The 24635-nt window shown below is 40.0% G+C and overlaps 1 protein-coding gene across 1 annotated transcript in view; it reads right to left on the bottom strand.

Moving 5' to 3' along the window:
• Positions 1 to 733: 733 nt before the first annotated feature.
• The window catches only part of SAMD12 (sterile alpha motif domain containing 12), a 95827-nt gene continuing 71925 nt past the window's right edge, over positions 734 to 24635 (bottom strand). Inside the window, exons 5-7 of the mRNA XM_059836335.1 lie at positions 11218 to 11358; positions 1281 to 1352; positions 734 to 828 (exon numbers count right to left, since the gene is read on the bottom strand). Coding sequence (XP_059692318.1) covers positions 734 to 828; positions 1281 to 1352; positions 11218 to 11358 — 308 coding nt within the window. The remainder of the gene's footprint in view (positions 829 to 1280; positions 1353 to 11217; positions 11359 to 24635) is intronic.

Here is a 24635-nt window from a genome sequence, read left to right as displayed (position 1 = left end):
AGAGTAAGATAAAAGCAAGTTTTGTGGGTTTCATTTTCAACAGTGATTATGAAATTAGGATTGCAAATAACACAGGCAGGGCACATCATCAGAAGAGATTTTGAGACCATGTGAAAAATAGGCTTTATATAGTTAAGAAAAAAGCTCTAAGGAGAATAAATTATCAAAATTGTATTTTTGATACAATAAAATTGGCAAGGGATCATATTTTTCAATTTTAGAAAGACCTATGTTGGGTTAGAGAACAGAACACTTATGTTTCTGTATTTGTCGTTTTAATTAAGTTACTAAAAAGGTTTATGGATTTGATCCAAAGGTCAGCAAAGTCATTGGTACCCTTCATTGATTTGAATGGGCTTTATGGTCTTATGCTGCAGAGGAAAAATGGGGTTGATCCTGCTCTCATTTTAACTAGTTTTACATTTTGTTGAAATCAATGGAGCATTACTCCTTCATTTGCCCTCACAGAACCAAGAGCAAAGTTGAGGTCTCAGATTTTCAAACACAGATAATTGAGATAAAACCTACGTGTAGCTGGTGGTAGACATAAATTTACATTCTTCTTAGTAGAGTAGCTACTCTTGCTATTTGCTCACTGTGCTAGAATTGATACAGAATGTGTGCATGAAGAGTATGGATCAAGCTTTAACTTCATTAAAGACTTTCCCAAAGACTCTAGTCAAATTAATTATAACCGGCAGAAACTTAAAGAAGACACTAGCTTTAGGTGCTCCTAATTCCTAGAGATATCCTTGATGAAAGGATTCCTCTTTTCTGGTCCCAGCATCCATTTACATTCCTTACCTAAACACCCTGCGTTCTGATCATCTGGAGCAAGAGAAAACACTGAAGAAATCACTAAACATATATTCTTATACCAGAATTATCATGTGATCAGCTCAGCCATGTGGAAGTACAGTAAAATTCCCACAGTGACATTCCCATTACTAGAGGGAACCAAAGAGATCTCAAGAATAGCAGTAACGGTATAATAAAGGAAAACATGAGTTGCTGACAAAGCAATGGTCACACATTTTAGTGCTGATATTTAAGAAGGGAGAAAGAAAATTTATCAACAAACAATTCTAGCAAGCAAATATCAGTAAACAATAATAATTCACTCAGAGCTTATTAGGATTAGAAGAAAATAAAACACTATTTTCATGAAAATAGCTGAAAAAAACTCTATGCCTAAAGGAAACATTACTAGAAAAAGACAAAAAAAGCTCACAGATGTCTCATTTTATGAAGATACATCTCAGCAAAAAGACATTCATTACCTTGATGAGCTGTAAGGGCTGGCTGCTTTTCTATGACCCTCAAAAACCCATGCTCCAGGTTTAAGTAGAGATCTACAAAAGTCAACAATATCAGTGGTTAGTGTCACAGTCAACAGCTGTAACAGAATGGATGGCAGCTGCACTGCTGGACACATTAAAGCAATTCTTGAGTCTAGAGAAAGACACATTTGGAAGCTACACAGGTGACAACTGATTTGTCAGTGGAGCTTTAGAGGTAGGACTATCTCTTCCTTCCTCTTTCCTGTCCCTTTCATCTGAAATATAGTTTGTTTGCTTCAAAGTCTTTAAAGTTTGGATCGATAATTATAACTGCTGTGACATCACGGAAGTGATCAGCGTAGGGAATTTTCAAAGGTCTATCTGCATCCTTAATGCCTGACACTTTTAAAAGCCAGTCCATTGTCTAAGACGATGCCGATTGCTCCTTCTGGCATCCAAGATTCTTTAAATATGACTGGACCATCTTGGCACCTTATGACAGAAAATCACAAAGAATGGCTGAAAAGTGTTTCACATAGCTACACTCTCTGGAAAAAGCTAAAGAAGTTCCTCACCAGACAACTGTAGTCTAATCAGCCCTTTAAACACTCAGGCTAAAGGAGAGTCAACAAAAGAAAACCAGAGCAGGAGATACTAATTTCTTGGCCCAACTTTAACAACAATCCTCAGTTACTCAGGAGTTCTTAAAGGAATGAAAGACAAAAAGAAATAGAGTAACAAAAATTTCTTTCCTGAGAGAGTGGTGAAGCACTGAAACAGGCTGCCCAGGGAGGTGGTGGAGTCACCATCACTGGAGGTGTTCAAGGAACGTGTAGACATGGCACTGCAGGACATGGTTTAGTGGGCATGGTGGTGTTGGGTTAATGGTTGGACTTGATCTTACAGGTCTTTTCCAACCTTAGTGATTCTGTGATTCTGTGAAACAAGGCTTTCCTCTTTATTTCTCGAGAAGAACAGAATGACCTAACACTTTAAAGAAAGAAGGAAATGTGATTACCATTCCCTCTCCATGTCTACCTCCAACATAAGCTGAAGAAAAAAGAAAACAAAAAATATACAACTTAGAGGACTTTGGAGAGTAAGTTTTAACAACAGAAGCTTTGCGTTACTGCTCCCTGCACAAAGGCACAATCAGTTAGTAAGAACTCCCTCTTTTTGCTGTGGCAAGACCTTTTTTTCTTTCAGGTCTTTCTCTCAAAACCCAGCTCCTGAAAGTCCTACACAACAGTGCTCTCTCAACACAACAAACAAGAACACAGGTGCAAGAACAGTGCTTTACAACTACTTAGGCTGCATAGATGAAAATCAGGTATTTCTTGAAAACTGTTCAGAATTTTGTTAGAATTCAGAACTCCTTAACGTCAAGTACCACAAGATCATTGTTAATACACTTCAATTTATTATTTTATAGGGAATCAATTTCAATTAAAATCCATTCAAACAGTGACTGGAAAAATTCTATAATATTGATCTTAAGGGGAAACCAGCATACTTAAAATTATTAATTATACCTCAGCATGTCATAAAACACTGGGCTAGTACCCGTGCTTTATGACCATGTCAAATAAAGAGTGTAAAAAACCCCACCCTTTCCTTTGTGGAAGATGCCAGAGATCTGCATACTGCCTAGTAATAAAGAAACAGTTCATAACACTGCTGACTGCCTATGTATAACTAAGTAAATGAAGGTGCTGTATCATATGAAGCATAAAAGCCATTAAGAGTAAACTTTTATTTGAACAGAACCACATTCATTTTTAAAATTACATTACAGAAAGGCTTTTAAAGAATGTGAATGAAAAAAGAGAAGCTTTTAAATAAACCAGGTTCTTTTTACACAACTTAGAAAAGCAACTTTACAAAGGCATAAAAAGAGGGTTTTTCTCCCGCCTCCCTTGAATCTTTCCAGTAATTATAAATCTTTATTGCACAGGCCAGAAATGCTAGTAACAACAGGAAGAAAAATGCTTTTGAACTATTTGGCAACATGCACCTTCAGGGATTCAAAACAGCAAAACTTTATTTTATATTTTCAAAAAGGCTTTAAGTGATGATGTGTGTGTGTGTGTGTGTGTGTCTGTGTGCGTGTCTGTGTCTGTGTGTGTGTCTGTGTGTTAAAAGTGTCAATATGGTGAAATACTTTTCTAACAGAACGGATTCATGCAGTCGACAGCAACACCACTTTCATAAAATCAGAAAGATGGTGTTACCAAAACTCATCTGAGTGAAGAGGGCAATTCATCCAGCTTTCAGATCAACTTTTTTCAGCATAGGAGTTTACATCTAGTCATAGAGAGTGGGAATTGATCTCACCTAAGTTTAGTCGTCTACCATGTAGACAAACACATCTGGCAGTCATCCTAAGTTTTTATAATAATCAATGGAGAGCAACAGGCACAATTCATCTGATGGGTCTGAGGTGTGTCTGGTGTATCTGAAATACAGAGGAGGCGTAGCTACTACTGCGCACAAACAATAGGAGGATTGCTTAGAGTCTCTGTGGAAGGCAGAAGATACATACCTGACTGAAGGTATGCCAAGTTAGGCTTTGGTGCTTTCGGCACCACTGAGGCTGCCAGTGACTATATTCTAGTTTGTAAAAAAACTTGTTGTGAACAACTTGTTTCATGACAGAGTGAGACAGACACTCAATGGATACTAAAAGAATTAGGCAGGGTAGTACTCTTCCTAATGCAGCAATTCTGGATGCTGGGGAGCACAAGGGGATGGGACAACAGGTTGGGGCCAGGGTTCTGGGCTCTGCCTAAACAGCATCTGCCACTGTCAGAGGCAGAATACTGGGACAGAGGGATACTGGATCCGACCGAGAACGGCATTTCTTATCTTCTTATTTCCAACACTATACCCTCAGTTTGACCGTAAAGGTGTTCGTTGATGAAGACAGTCAGGTTTTGAACCAGAAGCCCAGCACTGAAAATTTCTATGTACTTTCTAAGGGGTCAGAAGCATAGTTAGGGCTCCAATTTCCTCAATTCTTTTAGAAAACAACTATCAACCCTAATTTTATTCTATGTCTGATTTCTGGAAAAATCTCATTAGAAATTACAAATATGTTACATAGTAAATGGCCCCATCTTACCATATGTAGACTTGTTTTATTTAAACTCCGTGTGAAAGACTGTACCTATTCCTGGAATCCCTTTTACCAGCCTGTTCTTTTTGGCTGGGTGAAAACAAGTGATTTCTACTGGCACTGATCACAAACAGCTGTTGCTAAATCACAGCCTCTGACTGCTCAAAACTTTCCTTTTTAGTTGAAAGTCTTTCATGACTGGTTGCAGCACAAAAAGCAGTATTTTAATTTTTTTTCTTAAACCTTGATGAAAATTGTTTTTTCTCTTTCCAATTTACACATGAATGGGGAAATACATACATATATGTGTGTGTATATATATATATGTAATATCTATTCATCAGGTATGTAAGACAGTTTTGGGTATGCACTAGCTCAGAAGGACTAAACTTTCCAGACCAAATTTTCCAGTAGACTGACTTCTGAGAAATTTGAAAAGCAGGAATGAAAAAAAAAAAAATCAACATTAATAAAATAATAAGAAAAGCAGACAACGGCAATCGTGTCCTTGCAATCATACAAAACAGCTAATACTACATCTCCAGTAGACTGAACTGCAATATTATTCATAGAAACACATAAAAATGCAAGCACATCATAATATTATACAGCTAAAATCTTGCCGTAGAAGTTCATCAATACAAATTTCATAGTTGCATACGTGTTTCCTTATTCATACTTCAGACTAATATACTATGCATATTGAAGGACAATTCTGTGCTAAACCCATCCAAGGTGCATTACAATGTATTGTCCAGTGTACTGGAACTTATTTTACCTGTCAGCTGAATCACTTGGTTATTTGATATGAATATGTATTAGCATCACAGCAGTAGCTAAAAGGTAACTAACAGAACCATAGTAATTCAATGGTCTACCAGGGACCATTGATTGCACTGCAAAGTATATTCTTCAGGTTAGAAACCAGCCACATGAAATTCAAATAACTGATGCCATAGATGGAATTTGATATTTATCATCACTGATGCACGCATTTTAAACATTTTATCTGTACTCAGATACACACTCCACATACTATATTCTGCTTAAGCTAAAACAAATGAAAACTATAGAGAATCCCTCAGTGCATACTTGTATCCTGAAAAAAATGATTTTCAGAAGTCTTAACAGTGCCTAAAGTCTGAAAAACCTCTCAGGAACAAACATGGCTTCTGACTCCAAAGCCTACATCCTCTGTAAGTGCTGCAAATGTCCTTGACTGGGAGTGGGAAAAATACAACAAAGACTGCTCTTTTGTATGCTAACAGATGGTAGCAAAGTCATTTTACAGTCCTGGAAAAGCAGTGTTAAGTACAAGTGCTATGATTCCTACAGTGGTACAGGAAAAAAGGACATACAATGGAAAGGAGTAAAAGGGATCATAGAATCATATAATAGTTTGGGTTAGAAGGGACCTTTAAAGGTTATCTAGTCCAAACCCTCTGCAATGAGCAGGGACGTCTTCCACTAGATCAGGCTGCTCAGAGACCCATCCAACAGGACCTTGAATGTTTCCAGGAATGGGGCATCTACCACCTTTCTGGGCAACCTGATCCAGTGTTTCACCACACTCATTGTAAAAAATTTCTTCCTTATATCTAGTCTAAATCTGCCCTCTTTTAGTTTAAAACCATTGCCCCTTGTCCTATCGCAACAGGTCCTGCTAAAAAGTCTGTCCCCATCTTTCTTCTAAGCCCCCTTTAAGTACTGAAAGGCTGTCATAAGGTCTCCCCAGAGCCTTCTCTTCTCCAGGCTGAACAACCCCAACTCTCTCAGCCTTTCTTCATAGGAGAGATGCTCCAACCCTCTGATCATTTTTGTGGCCCTCCTCTCGAACTGCTCCAAGAGGTCCATATCTTTCCTGTACTGAGACCTCCAGAGCTGGATGCAGTAGTACAGGTGGGGCCCCGCCAGAGCGGAGTAGAGCGGCAGAATGACCTCCCTCGACCTGCTGGACACACTTCTTTTGATACAGCCCAGGATATGATTGGCCTTCTGGGCTGCAAGTGCACACTGCCGGCTCATGTCCAGCTTTTCATCCACCAGTCCCCCCAAGTCCTTCTCCTCAGGGCTGCTCTCAATCCCCTCATCCCCCAGCCTGTATGGATATCACGGTTGCCCCAACCCAGGTGCAGGACCTTGCACTTCGTCTTGTTGAACCTCATGAGGTTCACATGGGCCCACTTCTTGAGCTTCTTGAAGGATAGGGATATATAGTGGAAATAAAAACATATCAAGAAGCAGGTTAAGATTTCTTTACCTATAATGAGGCAAATTAGCATGTTGAGCCCTGGAACACAGTTTTGATGCTATGATAAGGGATAAACTACTACTTTTTGGTAACTTCCGACAGTGTTTCTATGCTATACTTTGTCTTCAACTCACAAGGTCTCTCAGAGATTTTGGGGCATAACAGGAGCACAGAGCAAAGGAAGTCAGCTGGGAATTCAGTTTGCTGGAGCTCTTCTGAAATATCAAGTGGTTTTTTCTGTGCCTTGGATAGATGCCATGTATGCAGCATATGCAAGAAACATTTGCATAGTAATTTGTGCTATAAGAAGAAAGGCCCTTCCTGACTAGCTGGAAGCTTCAGGGTTAGGGAAAAGAAAAAGGTGAGGTCAAGATAATGAAAACAAAAGAAACGGGTGCCTGGTAACAGACAGTCAACATTTCAAATGCCGCACACCTCCGAACACCACCACAGGGACATGAAACTGAGATTCCTCAAGTGTTACACACTTCCCCCGCCAGCTGCCTGGGAAAGCGAACACACTGCCTACCTGGAGTGCTCACAGAGGCAACATCTGCTGTTTTTTACAGAGGAGAAAAAGAGTATTTCTGGCGGAAGGAACTCATGATTCCTCGGGTGCCAAAACCTTGAGTCCAAAATGTACCCAGGAAAGAAAATAGTACATCCTGGAAGTGTAACGGGATGACCTTCTATCACAAACTTCAGCTGTTCTGACTTCTTTACAGAGACGACAAAGAAAGAAATGTGCTGATCTGAAGCAACGCTTCTTCAAGGGATATGAAAGACAGCAGGCAATGGCGGTTCAGATACTACCGTATCCATAAAGCCTACACAGCAGGGGGAGAGCAAGCTGCAATTGCATTCTCTTAAGTCCAAATGACCTTCCAGTTCTGCACTTCGCAAGGTCCACTGTTCTCAAATTTTCCAACCACTCAAGTCCCTTTTTAGGCAGGTGTGTAACTCCCAATCATTCATGTTGTGTACTGGAGCCACGACAATGGGGAAGCTCTTCATACGTGGGAATTCAGAAGGTGGGAGTGAGTCTAGTACCTCAAGGCTTTGATTATGGAAAATGACAACAAACCTCCTCGGACATGGTGATGCAAGCTGGAATGGCAGTGCTCAGGCTCCTCCAACCTTCAACGTTCACAGGGAAGAAACAGATGAGGTGAACAGGAGCTAGCGTCATGTTTCTGACAGCCTGGGAGGGTTCAGTGCCAAACTGCTCGAATTTTGATCAAGCCTGCCTTTACTCTAGTATTAAGAGGCTGATAATGCTGTAATAATCCTTATAACACGTTTCAGCTGAAGGGGGTTTCATGGCTCTGGTTTACCCACCACATGGACCCTGTGAAGGCCATGTTTCTGTTACAAGGTTCCTCTAAAACCCAGTGAATGATCCATCACTAGAATGCATGGCTCTTACTTCTTCTTTCCTCAGAAGATGAGATGCATCTTTGAAGGCCCTCTAGTTCCCTTCCTGGAAGAATGCAGTGCTAGGGTACTATATCAGCTTTTGAATGGGACTATTTTTGAAAATTGAAGGAAGGAAAAAAAACGGTTTATTGGGCTTATCATTGGTCACATATGTTTTTCAGTAGCTGGGCACTAGTGCAGGATGAGAGAAAACTTTCTGAAGAAATAATTTCAACAGGTATCAACAGCTGTGAAGACTTTCAATGAAGCATAAAGCCTTATTCTAACACATTTTGCTAGCAGGAGAAACTTTTTTTGAAGAAAATTTGGCACATTCTGTGGCCTGGCAGTACATTCAAGTAGCACTTTGCCCTATATGAAACTCACAGTGGAGCTTAGGAGGGGGCCCAACGTCATCTTAAATGCAGGTATCATTTAATCCAAATCCAAAAATGTTTCCTAAGCTCAGCCCTATTAGCAGATTGCTGTCTATGGATACTTTGCTCAGAATCACACATAGCACTGTTCTACCACTTTGAGGACAGTCTCTTCTATGCTAGCCAAAAGCAGGACTCGCATTGAAAAATCTCAAAATAACTTCTTCTCTATGTAGTTATGTAAGGCTTTTTTTTAAAAATGATCTTTCAACTCAGGCTTGCAGTGGTAACAGTACAATAATGGTGTTTCCAACAGTGTGCAGCTCTCCCCAAGAGACATTGGAAGATATTTTGTCAAATTAGTTCCCCAACATCACTAAGTCTGGGAAAAAGCATAGATCAGTAGTTGAGCCTATGCCCTTCTATCCTAGTGGAGGTTGGAATAGAGTTTCTGTTCATAATAGCTTCAATCAGGCAGTTCTTACTCCAAAGAAAAGTCTTCCTAAAACTCAAGACAAGCCTTCAATTACACAATCATGTACTATTCTGGCATTAAGATCCCCAGAACAGACTGGATGGTATGTCCTGAATGAAGAAGAATGAAACAGTTTTAAGTCATTTTCTGAAACAGGAGTGGAAAAGAATGCTAGTTCTCTACTGAGTTTTTAAAATTAGGTTAACTTTTTCTGTGGACAAGAGAACGCAAAAACATTTAACATATCTGATAAGTGCTTTTTTTAAAGCATTATTATCTCATAATGCTTTTTTATAACTTCCCCTGTTTGCTCCAGCTTCAGTTGAGGTATGAACTGAAGTCAGTGGAAGTCTTTCTGCTGACATCAATGGGCTCTGAATTAGGACCTCGTTGCTTGCAATCCAGCTTGTGTGCTAAATGAATTCAGAAAGGGGTTTTAACAGCTTCTTTCACCTAACGATCTCCTGAGCTGTGTGCTGAGAGACAGAGGGCTTTTTTTCCCCTATTTTTGGAGGACATTTTGGAGGACAGCAAAGGACTGCGTAGCAATAGCTATACTGTGACCTGCATTTTGCAAGTGGAATTTCCAAATGGCACAAACTGCTGGCATGCAAATGTGTTACTTTCCAGAGAAAAAATGTTCTCCAAATGTTTTCCAAAACAGAAAAACACTTACAGAAAGCTGTTCCAGTAACAACCTGGATTACAAATGTATAAACCATAATAAGAATACGTGTGGACACAGTTTGAAGAAACTGGGCAAGGGGACAGAACCAGTTTTGGAGAACAACTGACATACACACAGCTTTACAGACTGCACTGTAGTTGAGAAATTGTATCTTAATTGTAGACTTGCAAAGAAGCACTTTCAACAGACACACACTCCAAGTTGGCGTAAATGAGGTGATAAGGGATAGGAATACTGCTGCCACCCTATCACTCACCGCCCCTCCTCCCTGCTCTGGGATCATACAGTTAACTCAGCTCTGCTGCACAGAGGAATGTTTTATGGACTCTTGTGCTGCCCCGTAACTTCAGCTCTATTGAAGAAGGCTGGTGCGGAGCTGAAGTGCAGAAACACTGGAGAAAAGGACGTAGGAATAGCAGATGAAAGGATGAATGGATGAAGGGAAAAGGAAGAGCTCTAAACACCAGGGGAAGACACTGATGCTTCAGCATGTGCACTGCTTTTGACATGACACAAGATGAGGTGAGGTCATATTTGCAGGTCGTGGCAAAATGAAGGAGCCCTAACACTCCTCACCACAATCCACATAACACCAAGCCTGAAGGAACAATTCAGTTGAGACATCAGCTCTTTCAGATAAAATGCAGCTTACTCAACTAATCAGAGAGTTTTTCCCCAAACACAGTGAGCAAGGCTTAATCAGGAACATAATGTCATGTGTGAAGGACATTTTGTTAAAAATACACTGCATGTACTGAAGAACTCTATTTTTTTCATATGATGTGACATATAACGGGCACTGAACCAGAACACCACAGAAGTATGCAGTTTATGCTATCTCACTGGACTATCAAACAACATTTAACATTGAGGAAGTATTGCAGATATATAGTAGAGGATGTCTAAATGTTCCTTTACACTGTTACCACAATGATTGCTTTTCTTCCATGTTACCACAGCTGTTAAAAAGCCTTAATAGAGAGATAATAACACAAGTCATTATAAAACATCTTAACCTCATTTGGAAAATATGTACGAGCTTTTGTGTTATTCCTTCTTCCCTGTCTTCTAATCAAGATCTCCATATTGAGCCCAGTTTTGTGTTTTCTTAGCCGCATAAATTAGAAGCAACTCTATTCAAGTCAGTAAAATTACTCCAACATGAAAAAGGAATCAGCCATCTGCAAAAAGCAGAGTCTAACAGGTAATTTTCCACTGACAGCTCTTATCATAAAACAGGTTACAGAGATTACTCTTTTATCTAGCACTGGAAGTAAACAATTAATGCAAAATGTACAATGTCTGTAAAGACAGCATGTTCACTACTTGTGCCCTTTATATTTAATTATTTTCATCTTAGTAAGCATAGAGTTAAATAAGACTACCATCAAGCTGTAGATGGAGCTTATTCATCATGCAAAACAGGCAGCTGAACATCTCTATTTATTTATGCATTATTTTACCTTTTGTTCCCAACTTGGAAAGCATGTGGAATCTATGAGACATTTTCATGCACTGTTTCTTGCGGGAGAACGTCAAGTCACTTTTTATGTCCTCAGGAAAACTTCTCCTACCTGATCTCAATAACTGTCCATATCAAAACTATTTTTCATACCTTGTGTAAGCAGCTGGAGGTTTCGGACTTCTTCTCTCACCTTCAGCTGAAGGACTTGCTGCAGAATGTGCTGTCGCAGGCTTTCCTGGGCAATGCCCATTCGTTCAAGCTTTTTGTCAGTAAGTCTCAGCAAAGCACGGCCTGGATGCAAAAGGCAAAAAGGAAAAACACCCAAGGATTTCCATTAATGCAATATTCTCACTCTGACAGGATAACCTGCAACAGAAAAAATTCTCAGCCCTGAGATACCTAAGTCTGAGAGGTTATTGTTTCATTAGTTAGGTCCTTCCTTACTGTCGGAGATCTATGTTCCACTGCTCCCTTTTCTTTTGATTTTCTGTATTGTTTTGGTGCTTTGTGAGACATTTAGGCATGTAAAATAGGTATCTTGTGCCATTTTAGACAACCAGTTGCTGTTCTTAAATGGCAGCTGGTCTCCCACAGGTAGGATATCTCCTCTAAGTCTACAATTGGTCCAGGTGCCTAAATAGACCCTCACCTATTTTCAAGCATCTACATTACTGTCAAGAAACCACCAGTGAAAGTGAATTTTACCGATTTAATCAATTTAAGATGTACTGAGGATGAATATTGTTGCAATTCAGATTTGTCTATAGTGTAATAGCACCATTTCTCAGGAAGGCCCCGTACTTCATGGTCCAGCCTTCTAAATACCTCTCAACAGTAACCTGTCACAGCAAAACAGAAAAAAGAGCCAGAGATTTCTCTTCACACTATCAGTTGTATCTAAATCATTCCTGAAAAAGATGTTTGCCCAACTATAAGGAGCCTATGGTCTTTGCAGGCAATCACTCCCAGTTCGTAACTTATCTTTACCATTAGGGTAATGTTGAACCACGGTCCCATGCAGATTGTAGATGTTAAAAAAATCAAATAATCCACACTCCCCAGATTCTGCTAGTGGATCTCTGACTCCATCTTTTGGACGCCGCTATGCTATAAGTAAACAGGAGGAAGGCAGCACACCGGCTGAGCCAACACTAAGGAATTATTTGGTCCAAGCAGAGAACCAAAGCATCAAGCAGAGCTTTACTTTAGGAAGAAAACCAAAACTTACTGCGAGCCAGTACAGGGAGGAGTGTCCTGCAGCCCTCTATTGACCCTTGATTCCCAGTATATACACTTGTTATCCAAAGGTGCCCTGGCCAATACCACCAAACCACACTGGAGCTACGTTGACACTACCTTGGAAAATGTCATGTTGTTTGGTTCATTTTTTAAAACAGACTCGAGTTTTTACCTCCTCTAGCTCTGACTGTAAGCACTTTTTAGTTATCAGAAATCCCTTTGATTTCTCAGGCTTTATTCTGAAACCAGCAGAAGATAGCGAACAGCAAGTTACTCCCTCTGCAACACAGCAGCCTCTGTGCTACCATTACTGTGGCTTTTGGATGAACGGTACAATTTAGCTCATCATAAAGTGTTACTCAACACAGCAAGATAAGGCCCTTATTCAATCTCTTTCCTTACAAAACAGCAATGAGCACAGAATTTTTATGATTATTTTAATTAAAAAATTTAAGATAAATGCCAAGCATTTAAAGGGGCGCATAATATTTGCCCCAAACCAAGCAGTTAGCAGTATACCCTTCACTAACTGCTAGATTTCACTCACAAGCGGTTCTGTGAAGCAGTTAGTGGGATCTTGATAATGATGCAATGTAAAATACTGGGACATTACTATTAACAAAGCAAGATGTTATTGATCAGATAAAAAACGACAAGGTTCCTACATTTTCTGCCCTTCTGTGTCTCTCAAGCACTACACGCTATGGAGAATGACCTTTTTGATTAGAACTTTCTTTGAAATCATAAACAGGAAGACTTCTATGGGTTAATGTAATAACAAAATACGGAAATTATTCTCTTACAGATCAATGCCAGCGTCCAATTCCCCTGGTGATACAGACAGTAATAATGACTTCAATTTTTGTATCATCTTATCACACTAAAACATCTTAAAGCGATTTATAAAGTATGTACAGCAGTCCAAGTGTATGGTCTGTAATGTCAATCTAGCAACTGAAAGCAAACAAAAAATAAACAACTCATCAGTTTAGAGTGCCAACACTCATATCATCTTAGGGCAGGGAGTCAGCAACAGTAATATGAAAGGACAGACAGAGTCCATGCATCTTATCCAGTGCCCTCCACCTCTTTTTGGCCATGGATATAGTCACTACTCTTTACTTCCTCTGGGCAACTCATTATTTCATATTCAAATCGGTTTTCTACCCCAGTCACTGCCTTTGGAAGTTGAGTGTGCACAAAACAGAGACGTCTCTTTTCAACTCCTGGCATGCCAGTTCCTCTGCGGCTTAGGCTCAAAGCACAATGCCACTGGAAAAAAATGTGTTTGACTCATACTATCTGCAGCAGCTTGCACAAGTTGCCTTAAATTAACTCTTTCTTGCACCAAATCCAATGTGACATGCTGAGGCAGTGATTAGGTGAGAAGGCAAGCATCCAAATGTGGCATTTCAAGAATGCAGTACGTGACCTGAACTAAGAAAATTCAATCCTCCCCATACTTTCTTCCCCCTCAACACTCAGAACAACATCATCCATGTCAGAACTGGAATAATTTTTTGTTCTGGTACTAAGTCATGCCTTTGAACAGATATCGCTAATGCCTGGATCAGTCACCAAAGCCAATTAGTTACTGAGGCCAAAGTCCTGACAATCAGCTAATGATTTCGGATGCTTAACTGTCTTGCTTCCTGTACTGTACATATCTGAAAGAGTTATCATTTGGTGCTAAGAACTCTGTAAGAGGAAGAACTCTGTAAGAGTTATTGAACATTGAAACCAGTTGTCCAGAGAGGTTGTGGAGTCTCTGCCGTTGGAAACATTCAAAACCTGACTAACAAGGTCCTGAGCAACCTGCTGTAGTTGCCCCTGCTTTGAGTAACGGCTTGGACTAGTTGATCACCAGAGGTGCCTTCCAACACCAGCTATTCTGTGATTCTGTGAAACAACCTGCATGAAGGATCTCAAGATAAAGATCTATTTTCTCTGAAAAAGATTAACAAATTAATAAGCATACACAAAAGATGGTCATTTTGGAAAGCACCACAGTTAAAACAGAGACTGCTATACAGTAAAAATTGGAGACAGATTTTTAATTTTCAGAGCGTGCTGGATAGAATATATTATCAAGAGCAAAACATGTAACAAATGTAATATTTTCTAAGAGTGTACCGTGATCTTTGCTAAAACACAAGTAAAGGAACTTTACCTACCTCTCAGGAAAAATTTCCCAACACTACAGAACTGGTGCTACCTCTCAGATGTAGCTGCTACATGCATAAAAGAGACCAGGAGATTTTTTTCAAAAGCACCTTGACCAACAGTACCATAAAGATCGCAGTCACAAATGCCAAGACTTTGGCTCTAACTAACTGCAAGGCTCGAAACAAAATGCTTTAAAAAACCCTACAACTCCCTCAGTAACTGTACGCATCTTTTAGCACCTAAACCCCTGCGCTCTCATACTCAGGACAGATCAGCTGTAGAATGTTCTGAGACACCCTGAGGGCAGTCACAGAATATAAAATACTTTCCAGCTTAATAATGGATTGATGACCTAATTTTTTCTAATACGACTTAGCTGCTGCAGATCTCATTTGATCAAGCTGGGATTAGATGAAAATTTGAGCGGAGGGAGAAACATTGCATGCCACAGAACATTAATATGAGTATAAGCATTGGTCCAATGAGGTTGGCATTGGCCCTAGAGCAAGGAATGTGGCACAGTCTGCTGTACCTAACCAGAAATGCTCTTACCTCCCTGCACTGGTATAGCCTACTGCTCTTCTCCCCGAGCCTGTGAAGCTGCGCCAACTGCCAGCTCACAGACATCTAAAGGGACACCATGCGAGAAGCCTTGAAAGTATGCTTGTAATGAAGGTGAATGAATAGGTAAGAAAGGAGTTATTAAATGTGTAGAAAGAACTGAAGAAATACAGGGAAATGAGAGCAGATAGTTAGTAAGAGGCTGGCCTCACACAAAACCCTGAAGAAAACTATGACTAATTTAAAGTTGATGAAAATGATAAACCACCAGTGGGAACAAATGATGTGTGTGAAATATGCCCAAGAAAGGTGATCTTGTCTCCCGAGTACAATAGGCTAGGTATACCTGAATATCAAGACAAGATATTCAGTTTACTTACCATGGGACAGAGAATGTAGGAAAGAAAGAACAGGGTGGAGAGCACAAGGACATTAAAAAATGCCCTAATGCCAGACCAACAGCTCACCCAGCCCTGTATTCAGAGTGGCAGTAGGAGATATATTTCGGGAGAGCTATTGGGAGGGCTACTTCCTGAAGTCATTCCCTTTGTACCGTGCCAGCATCCAGAACTGTTATACTAGGGATATTAGAGAGTATGGCATTTTTAGCACCTGCTTATTGTCCTGATGTATATAAATTTGTCTTTTTGATCTTCCTGATACTGTCTGCCTCTGCAGCCTCCTGGGGTAGCAAATTCCAGAAGCTCACTGCCCATTTTTGTCTGTTTTATATTGATTTCTTACTAACTGCTTCAAGTGTTCTCTAGTTCTTGCATTGCAGTATTTGTTTAACAGTTCAACATTCAGCTTATCTGTTGCTTCCATGATTTGTAAACTTAAAACTCATATGCCTTTTGATCATATTTCTGGATGGATCCAGCGGACAAACCTAGAAAAACAGGAATGAGGGATTCACTAAGCCCCTAAATTATGCTAGATTATGCAAGATGAAAACTTTTTCAAGTTTATACTTAAATGCTGCAAACACCATTTGAAATTGTTGTCGACACAACACAATATTCTTACTTAACTGATAATAATGTGCTTCTCTAGTTTTGGGGTAGAACAATTTCAAACATATTGCTTTTGTATTTACCTCTTTAGTTCCACAAACATTGATAATTATAGTTCACTGGGTTTTTCTACTTGAAATAGTCTGATCACAGCTTTCCTCTTGCTTTTATAGGTTGATTGTTGGCTTCTCTTCACTTCAGTGGTTAAAAACAAGCCTCCTAGGACTTATCAAGTAAGAAATTTCCATGACAGAGACACAGATATTAATATCATTGTTCAGGTGCTAGTGAGACACAAGTATAAAATTCTCATCATATACTCAGGAAAGAAGAATTCAAACAAGAATAGGCACAGAGAGAGGCTATGACTTCATAGTGAGGAATCGCGAAATTATGAGAGGAGGCGAGAAAAAGAATAGTCACCTACAGAATGAAAGCGTCCTCACGATGGCAGTGGAGGGAAATGAACACTGGGCAAAGACTATTAAACTAAGCAACTAAGTTGAAAAGAGAACAAATGGATATGAATACAGTTGAGGACACTAGCTTCAGAAACATCTTGTAAAAGAAGAAGCACAAAACAGAAATCAATCAAATTTTCAGAGCAAACTTGATATGACTTCATGCCACTGTTCTTGATAACCCATCAGATCTTCTACAGTCCTAGATTTTCTGCTTTCCACATGAGAATTTAAGAGCACGTCTCTCCTTCTCTTGCCAGTCTCATCATTAGTCAAACAGATACATCAGCCACTTTGTCATCAATGCCTTGTGGCAAATCTACAGCTTTTCTTGCAAAAGCAGTTAGACCTGGCTCGTCTTACTAATCATTTTAGCCCTAAGACTGGTGCAGACTCTTGGTAAACTGCAGCTTGCATTAGCACCCTCTTTGCCCCACTTCAGCTATCTAGTATCTCACTAATCAGGGAAGACTCACTTGCTTCAAAAGTAAAAACAGATTCATTTTTCATCAGACTCACCATAGCAGCAAACATTTCATTCATTTACCTACAGGCATAATGGCAGCTTCCAGCCTAGGAGAAGGAGAATTAGCTCCCAAAATTGCTATTGGTAGCTGTCTGGTACTTCTGACATGATGAACAACTCTCAACTGGGGTAAAACTTAGACAGATAGGAGACACAAGGGATACTGGTACAGAAATAATGCAGAGGGAACAATAGTTTCTAATGATAGGGACCAGAAGGAGCAGACGACTGTTTAACCTTGATGAATATCAGAGATCTCCAGCTGAGGAAGTTCTCCAACATCAAAGCCAGCATTCTTGTGCTTTCTCATCCGGTTAACAAATGCAGCAAACCTCCATGGAGCTGTAGGAATTACTTTCTGGTAAGTCACAGGAATGGGAGAGGCCCATGACTCCGGTATGGCTCCAGTGGAAGTGCAGGAAAGCACAGGAAGGCATTTGCTCATCTATCAAATTAGTTTTGGACACACCTTTATTTGCTAACATCATCAAAGATGATGATTTTCTGGCTCTTTCTCATTCATGATTTGCTGGATCTGGATGAGGCCAGCTCTACAGTAAAGTCTCTCAAAGAAAAGACCGTCATACTGGTCAATTCATGTCTGATCAAACTCAAAAAACAGCTATGTAAACAAAGGCACTTTCTAAATATTATCTGCATCCTTTGTCTTCACATCATGTCTGTTTATAGTTCTGACAAGAGGAAGTGATGACTATTTTTATTGCTGCCAATAAATCTACAATAAAACCAGTTTATTTACATAAAACCCCTCTCAGGTCGCAGTTCTCTTGCACCTTTCTGCCCTTCCTCCACATTTCTGAACTGCAAGCATGAACAGGATATGAAAGAAAAGTATCTCAACACAATCTTTAACTTAGCTGCATTTTCAAATATAAAATTAGCAACAACCAAGACATGACTTTGTTTCTAAATTTGTCTGTTTCTGACAAACTTCTTAAGTGGCCAGTAATATATCCGAGAAGCTATTGAACTCACATTACTTAGTTTGGCGTAACTTCCTCTCACCTTAGCACTGCCTTTCCCAATTCCCTTCACATTCCATCAAATAACGCTGTCATTTTCTAGTCTTTTAATTCTGACACAGTCCTTTGAGCTATATATCTCCTGCTCCACAACGGTCTCTGAAAATGCACCAAGTTAGGAGATGTCTTTGTTGCACTCAGTTTTTCCCTGGCTCTTCCCAAGGACCTTTCCCAGCCAGCCAGCCCCAGCTGCTTCTCCCCAGCCGCCACTACCTTTGGGGCTCCTACGCCCTGCTACCTAGGCTCAAGCATGTCCACCTGCTCAGTCACAGCGATGCTGGATTTATGCTATTGAAAGAAAACAACAAACCTGCAGTAATGGTGAAGTCATGTAAAAACACTAAAAGACAGTGAGTTAACAGAGCGTGGATCTTGAATATTCATTTTAGGGACTGCATTTTAAAAGTACCCTTACTCTCTCCCTGGTAGATACTTTCTTCCAGCCAAGCAGCTCAAAACGGTCCAGGTATCTTGAAAAGTTAAGCTAAAGACAAAAATCCCTCCCCAGAAGTGAGTCCCCTGACTCCCAACTCCTCCCATAAATAAAGCAAGCAATTCCTGCTCCTTGACTCATCCACACATTTTCAAGAAAGTATTTAATTGTATACTTTAATCGTGTGGGAGCACCACACATCCTTAAATATAACAGCCTTAGTTATCAAATTTTGAATTAATTATTCTAGTGTCTAATGATTTACAGATATATTCCAAAACAACTTTATTCTAAGACAATATTGGTTCTATACAGAGAAGGGAAGGGGTTAATGAGAAATTGTGCATCATGATTACTGGAAGTGGTTCGGTAAGTAATTTACTGTGCTGATGGGAACTATATTGATTCCTTACAAGTCTAGAGTAAAAGACTGTTAGACAGTCCTGTTTTTCAGCTGAACGTATTCAGGACCTGATGATTTTAATAGGAGGAAATAGTAATAACTTGAATTCCCCTCTGAAATATAAATTCAGGCACAAATCATATTACACCACTTTTCAAATGTACTGTAAAATGTGAGACAACCATTTTTACTGCTCTCAGGAAGGACCCAACAGGACCCACAAAGTAAATTAAGGATGAATGTAAACCTTTAGCAGGCAGAGACTATAAATCCACGTTGTTTATTGTATATACATTTGCCAACCTACTTCCTGGCCATACAAAATTATATATTATCTACAGCTATATATAAAGATATAAAGACATATAATAATGGACTTCTACTATATCACACATCATATTTTTTAAGAAACAAAATCCAGGACTATTGTTTGCTGGTATCTGTGTGCTAGATTTATGGTCCCCCTATTCAAATAAACAACCTCAAGGCCTTTTTTGTTTGTGATGGAGTGCGTGAATCTGTCAACACCTTTGATTTTGTCCACCATCAACAGGACACACAGTTCTTCAATTCCTAGTTAATCTAATGTCGTTCAGTATGCAACCCATGATGCATTATATATCCTCTTTCTTTATTAATTAAAAAAAATCACATTAGATCAGGCCTGCTGGCAAAACTCCTGTTAATTTATTCAGGAGTAAGCACACACTCATATGTTATATTGCACAGCTTCTACACAGAACAGATTAGGAAAGGGAAAGCCAATTTGGAAAGCATTAGAATCGACTGAACTCTTTACAGCAAACTCAGAGAAGAACCTTTTCTGTAATTCCTAATGGCGGACCTTACAAAAATCAGTTTTCTTCCAGAAAAAAAGGATCATTTATTACCACAAGAAAAATAACCACACACACATGCACACAAAAAACCCAGCACTCATTCTTGAAGTGCCCAACACAACTGGAACTGGGAAATCCCTGAAATCACATAGAAGACTGTCTTACCTTCTGATAACTTCTAAAGCAAAAGGGATTCTGCAGTTCTGCCTAGAAATAGGACTGGTGTGTGCATCCAGCAAAGGGGGCAAGCCCTGTGAAGTACACAGGTGAATTCAAAAAAAGCTGCCATTTAATTAAGCGAGGAAGAACAACTGCTCTTGTCACAGGCAAACGTACCCCCTGAGCTCTTTGAACTGCACCAGTACAAAGCACTCACGTGGCTGAAGCCCAGGCTCTGGGAGCCTGCCTCCCCCGTCCAAGGGACAGAAATTGTCAGTAAATACTGCTGCTTGCTCTAATTTGCTACTAATCAATCCAATCAATAACCCAAAGGTGCTACGCCACAAAATACACACCAAGGACACAATTCTTCAGTATGCAGTATATGGAAGGATGAGGAAAGACAATCCATTTATATGCAATATCTTTCAGGTTTTTGTAATGCCTCGGAAGGCGATCTTGGGGGCCTTCTCACTCATTCTGCGATGCTGGGGAAAGCTGTCCCTTCTTCCTCCTGATCACTGTAACCGCCATACAGCATTCAGGCAAAAACCTACACAAAGTAGGAGTATTTGGAACATGTTTACTTCATTTTCTGAGTTTCTTTTAACGCCAAACTTGTGGGAAGCAAGGAGGACCTACATAATGTGACCAGACAGCTTACTGTACTGCATTATGAAAGCTTTGTGGGCCATCATAGGTTCCAGCGGATCAGAATTTGAGAACTTACATTTTCTAGTAAGATCTTCCAATCACTGCTTTGTTTAAAAAAAAAAAAAGAGCAAAATTAAAATTTTATTAAATATTAAAATAAGCTTTCATATCCCAATGCTGAGGTACATACAGTATTACAACATTTCCCAATCTGTACCCCTAGCTCCCTCCTGCTCCACATTGTTATCTCCAAGCAGCTTTCAGTGGTGCGTTCTTCCATGCCTGTACCAGCTTTACCCTTTATTTTTTAATAAAAAATGAAATTGAGAAAGGTTTTGTGTTAATATTCATTATGTTAATAACTCATGTTAATAAAAATGGAAAATTAAAAGCAGCATGCTCATAGGTTAAGCACCATAGACTGCTTCAACTCTCCTAACCTGGAGGAAGAATCAGCCACATCTCCCCTGATGCACTTTTTGCTCTACCATTTCTCTTCGGGGGCTTTAACTAGAAGCCTGGAACCTCTCAAGCTGCAGCCACAACCTCTGATGGGCCCTTAATTTACAGTTTATGCTGCCCATTTTATAACTGAGGGGAAGATAATTTTCCTATTGTAAGAGTCACCTCTACTCAATTACATGCACAGTCTTAACAGATACTAATCTGTTGCCACGTTTCTGGTTCAGTAGTACAACAAACTTTGCAGAGCTCCTTTGCATTTCTTCCAGCCTTTATTACTGTAGCTGTGAGGAGAATCAGGACATAAGGATTTTATTCTGCTGGCCTATTCCTCCTATCTAATACTTACACTTGACCTACAGAACACTGTGGGACCACAGTCATTTTGGACCAGAAATAGAACAGATACATAAGCAATGACTTATTGTATCTAACTTGTAAGCAACTGGTCCCTGTAACAGAAACCAGAACTCATTTTTTTAAATTCTGCCTCCTGTGCCCCATGCATTTGACTCAGCAAGGCACTCCACCATGCATATAGAAGAAGGACCAATAATAATAATAATATAACGCTAACGTACAGGAGCCTTACCCAAGGGTGCAGCCTGGCACTGCAGTCCAAACGGAACATGCAGCCCAGACCCCCGCTCTGGCTTTGGGTCTCACTCTCCGAAGGAAAAATAAAAGCTTATTTTCCCCACAAGGAGCAGAAAAGCAGGAAGACATTGTGTGACTTTTTTCATAAAAATAATCATTATAGCTAGGAGCAAAGGAGCTTTCCTGAAAAGAGAGAGACACCTCATCTCCGAACTCCCCGGGGAACATGCCGAAGCCCAGCTCCTCCTCCAAGCCAGGAGCCCCAAGACTCCCGAGGAAAAGCTGCACTGACCTTGCTGCAATGCACTCAGGAACCTGTACGTGATATGCGAGGGCACAAACCTCTGCCAGCTCCCAGCCTGTTTCCAAGACCAGACACGGAGACCCCACTCCAGCCCTCGGGGGACTGTCCCGGACGTGGATTTACACAGCCCTCCCTTCTCTGCACACCAGGGAAAGCACCGTCTGCCCAGGCAGGTGGGTGGTTAGCTCAGAGGCAGGATTTGAAAGCCCTTAGGCTGATGGGGAAGCCAGGCTTATTTTCCCTTCTGCTCAGATTGGGACAATTTTGTGCACGCATAGAGAAGCAACTCCAGGCACGGAAGCAAATTCACCGCTAAAATAAAAAAGGAAATAGGATGTTCAGGCACCTCCAGGCTTTTTCAGCAACCACACGAGGGTCTGATCTCGATGATAATTCAGGAGTTCATTTTGCAATCCAGAGCATCGCACTTAGGTCCTGCGTTAGGCGTAACGGGATCTGTTCATGTCGCTCACTCCCTGGCTGCTCAGCAGCAGATGCCTAGAAAGGAGCTTGGGAGCAAAGCAAGAATATAACAACACTTTCCCAAAATACTCTCTCAGCCTCCAAAAGCTTGTAGTTTAGGGACCAGTTAACAAAAGTACAGTTGGCTAATTTGAGCTACAGCTGAGCCTAAGGTCAGTGGATGGCTTCCAGTGACTATAGCAATACTTAGAGCTGCTTGTGAGGAACCTCACCAACATCTTAAAATGGGAGAACAATTCTCCCATTCCCAGTGTAATTTGATCTAGCAGGAAGGAGCAAAACAAGAAACAAGTTTTGCAAGGTAAACCTAAACTAATTAAAATGAGAAATGAGTTCAATAATGAGGCTAATTCACAATCAGAGCCATCTAACAGTGAAATGGGTGATACTCAGGTCCTTGCAGTCTTCAAATGAAGTTTTTGGAAGAGACAGTTCAGAGGAGCTCAGGTTATTGGGGTCTGCACAAGAGGGATGCAGCAGTACTGGGAGGCTGTTTAGATCTGCATGAGATCCAGCATTCCAAAAGGCCTTGGAAAAAAGTGTGGGAAAGAGTAAGAGGAAGAAAAAGAAATGTACGTGAACCAAACAAGTACTAATAAACTCCTGAATCTCAGGAAACAGTGGGGTTTTTTGCTTTATATTATATTGTCCTTCTAATAGCTTCAATGGGTTTTCTTTCTACTATAAATAAAATTTTTTCTCTTCCAGAAAGTCTGCATCACTTCAGAACAGCAAACACTAAAGCACTGTATTATGTTTGAATCTTGAGTTACACTTTGTTTTTAATAAAGAGTATACGGACAGGATACATTTGAACACATGACATGATCTACCTCTAAGTCCTTTTGTTAAAGAGGCACTGAGCTGAACAAACACTAATCAACCAACAAAATCAGATTAAAGAAAAAACACTATCTGTGGCTAGTGAATGCATTATAGCCCTTATCGACAATTTGCATCTAATAATTTATACAGGAAGAAGACTGGAAACTATCATCACAGAAATTTCCTATGGTAATACTGAACACTAGCTCTCTAAGCGCACCAAAAGAGCAGATGACACACTGTTTAAGCACAGTGCTTTTATTTACAGAATATGCATTAGTTATCAATGACACATTGGTTAAGTCTAGGGCCAGATACTTTCTTGGTGCAAAGAGTGACTATTCTGACAGGTTCAATGAAGATGCATCCACTCATATCAGAGCTCAGACACAAATATACAAAATCATTTTTCCACTGGTTCACACACACACCCAGAACAAAGAAAAGAAATACATGATTTTCAGCCTGGCAAAACTTTCCTAAGCCACAAGAGTCTAGAGAATGTTTTCTGAGTACTAACACTGAGCCACAAATTTAATCTTTAGTCCAGTACTAAACTGATATTTATCTTCATCTCCATTCATTAGCTTGCACTCAGTCTTCAATACAAAAGCCAAATCATTTTAGGGTTAGCTTCAAATGTAGTTTTGGTTATGCATGCAATACAATTACTTGTTTCTACATAATAAATAAACATTTAGGCTTAACACTCTTCCTGGGTTGTAGACACATGTCTTGTGAAACTCCAGCAAGTAACAATATTCACGTAGCAAGATCTGAATAGCAGCAATAAAAACCAAAAAGCAACAACAGATACTAAGAAATTATTTACTTCATCTTCCAGTGTATAATTAAAGTGCTAAAACAGATACCTGTAAATACTCTTCGCTCAATTCACTTATGTTTTTTCTGTAATGAGTCCTCTTTGCGATGCACATTGTGCTTGGTTTTCCTCACCAGTGTTTTTCTGTTTTATTCCCACTGGAACAAGTTCTTTTCTGCAGTTTTCTCAGACTGCAAAGCTTCCATGATTAAGGAATATGTTGTGCACCACATGAGCACTGACAGTATGAAATCCTGTCAATACCCCAGAAGTAAATCAACTGGATGGTAAGTAGGATCACAGCTGTCTATAGCTTGAAGTATCAACTACAAATCCTTTGGCACAGTTGCATAAGAAGCTGATCTAAATCAAGTTATTTCTAGCCTGCTCCCAAGCAATTTTCTGATGACCTTTGAAGATGGCCAAGCCAAGACTCTTTCTGCAACATACAGTGAGCCATGGGCACTCCCAGTCATGTCCTCAAGACCTTGTATCTGCTCTCAGCAGCCAGGTGCTACTTCAGTGGCAAGGAAGAGATCACATAAGGTCCATTCATAGTGGTGTAGGAAACATTTTC

Source organism: Gavia stellata, chromosome 3 (assembly GCF_030936135.1).
Source record: "Gavia stellata isolate bGavSte3 chromosome 3, bGavSte3.hap2, whole genome shotgun sequence".
NCBI classification, from domain to species: domain Eukaryota; kingdom Metazoa; phylum Chordata; class Aves; order Gaviiformes; family Gaviidae; genus Gavia; species Gavia stellata.
Note: the sequence above shows the minus strand (reverse complement) of the source record. Positions and strands in the feature narration are given on the sequence as shown.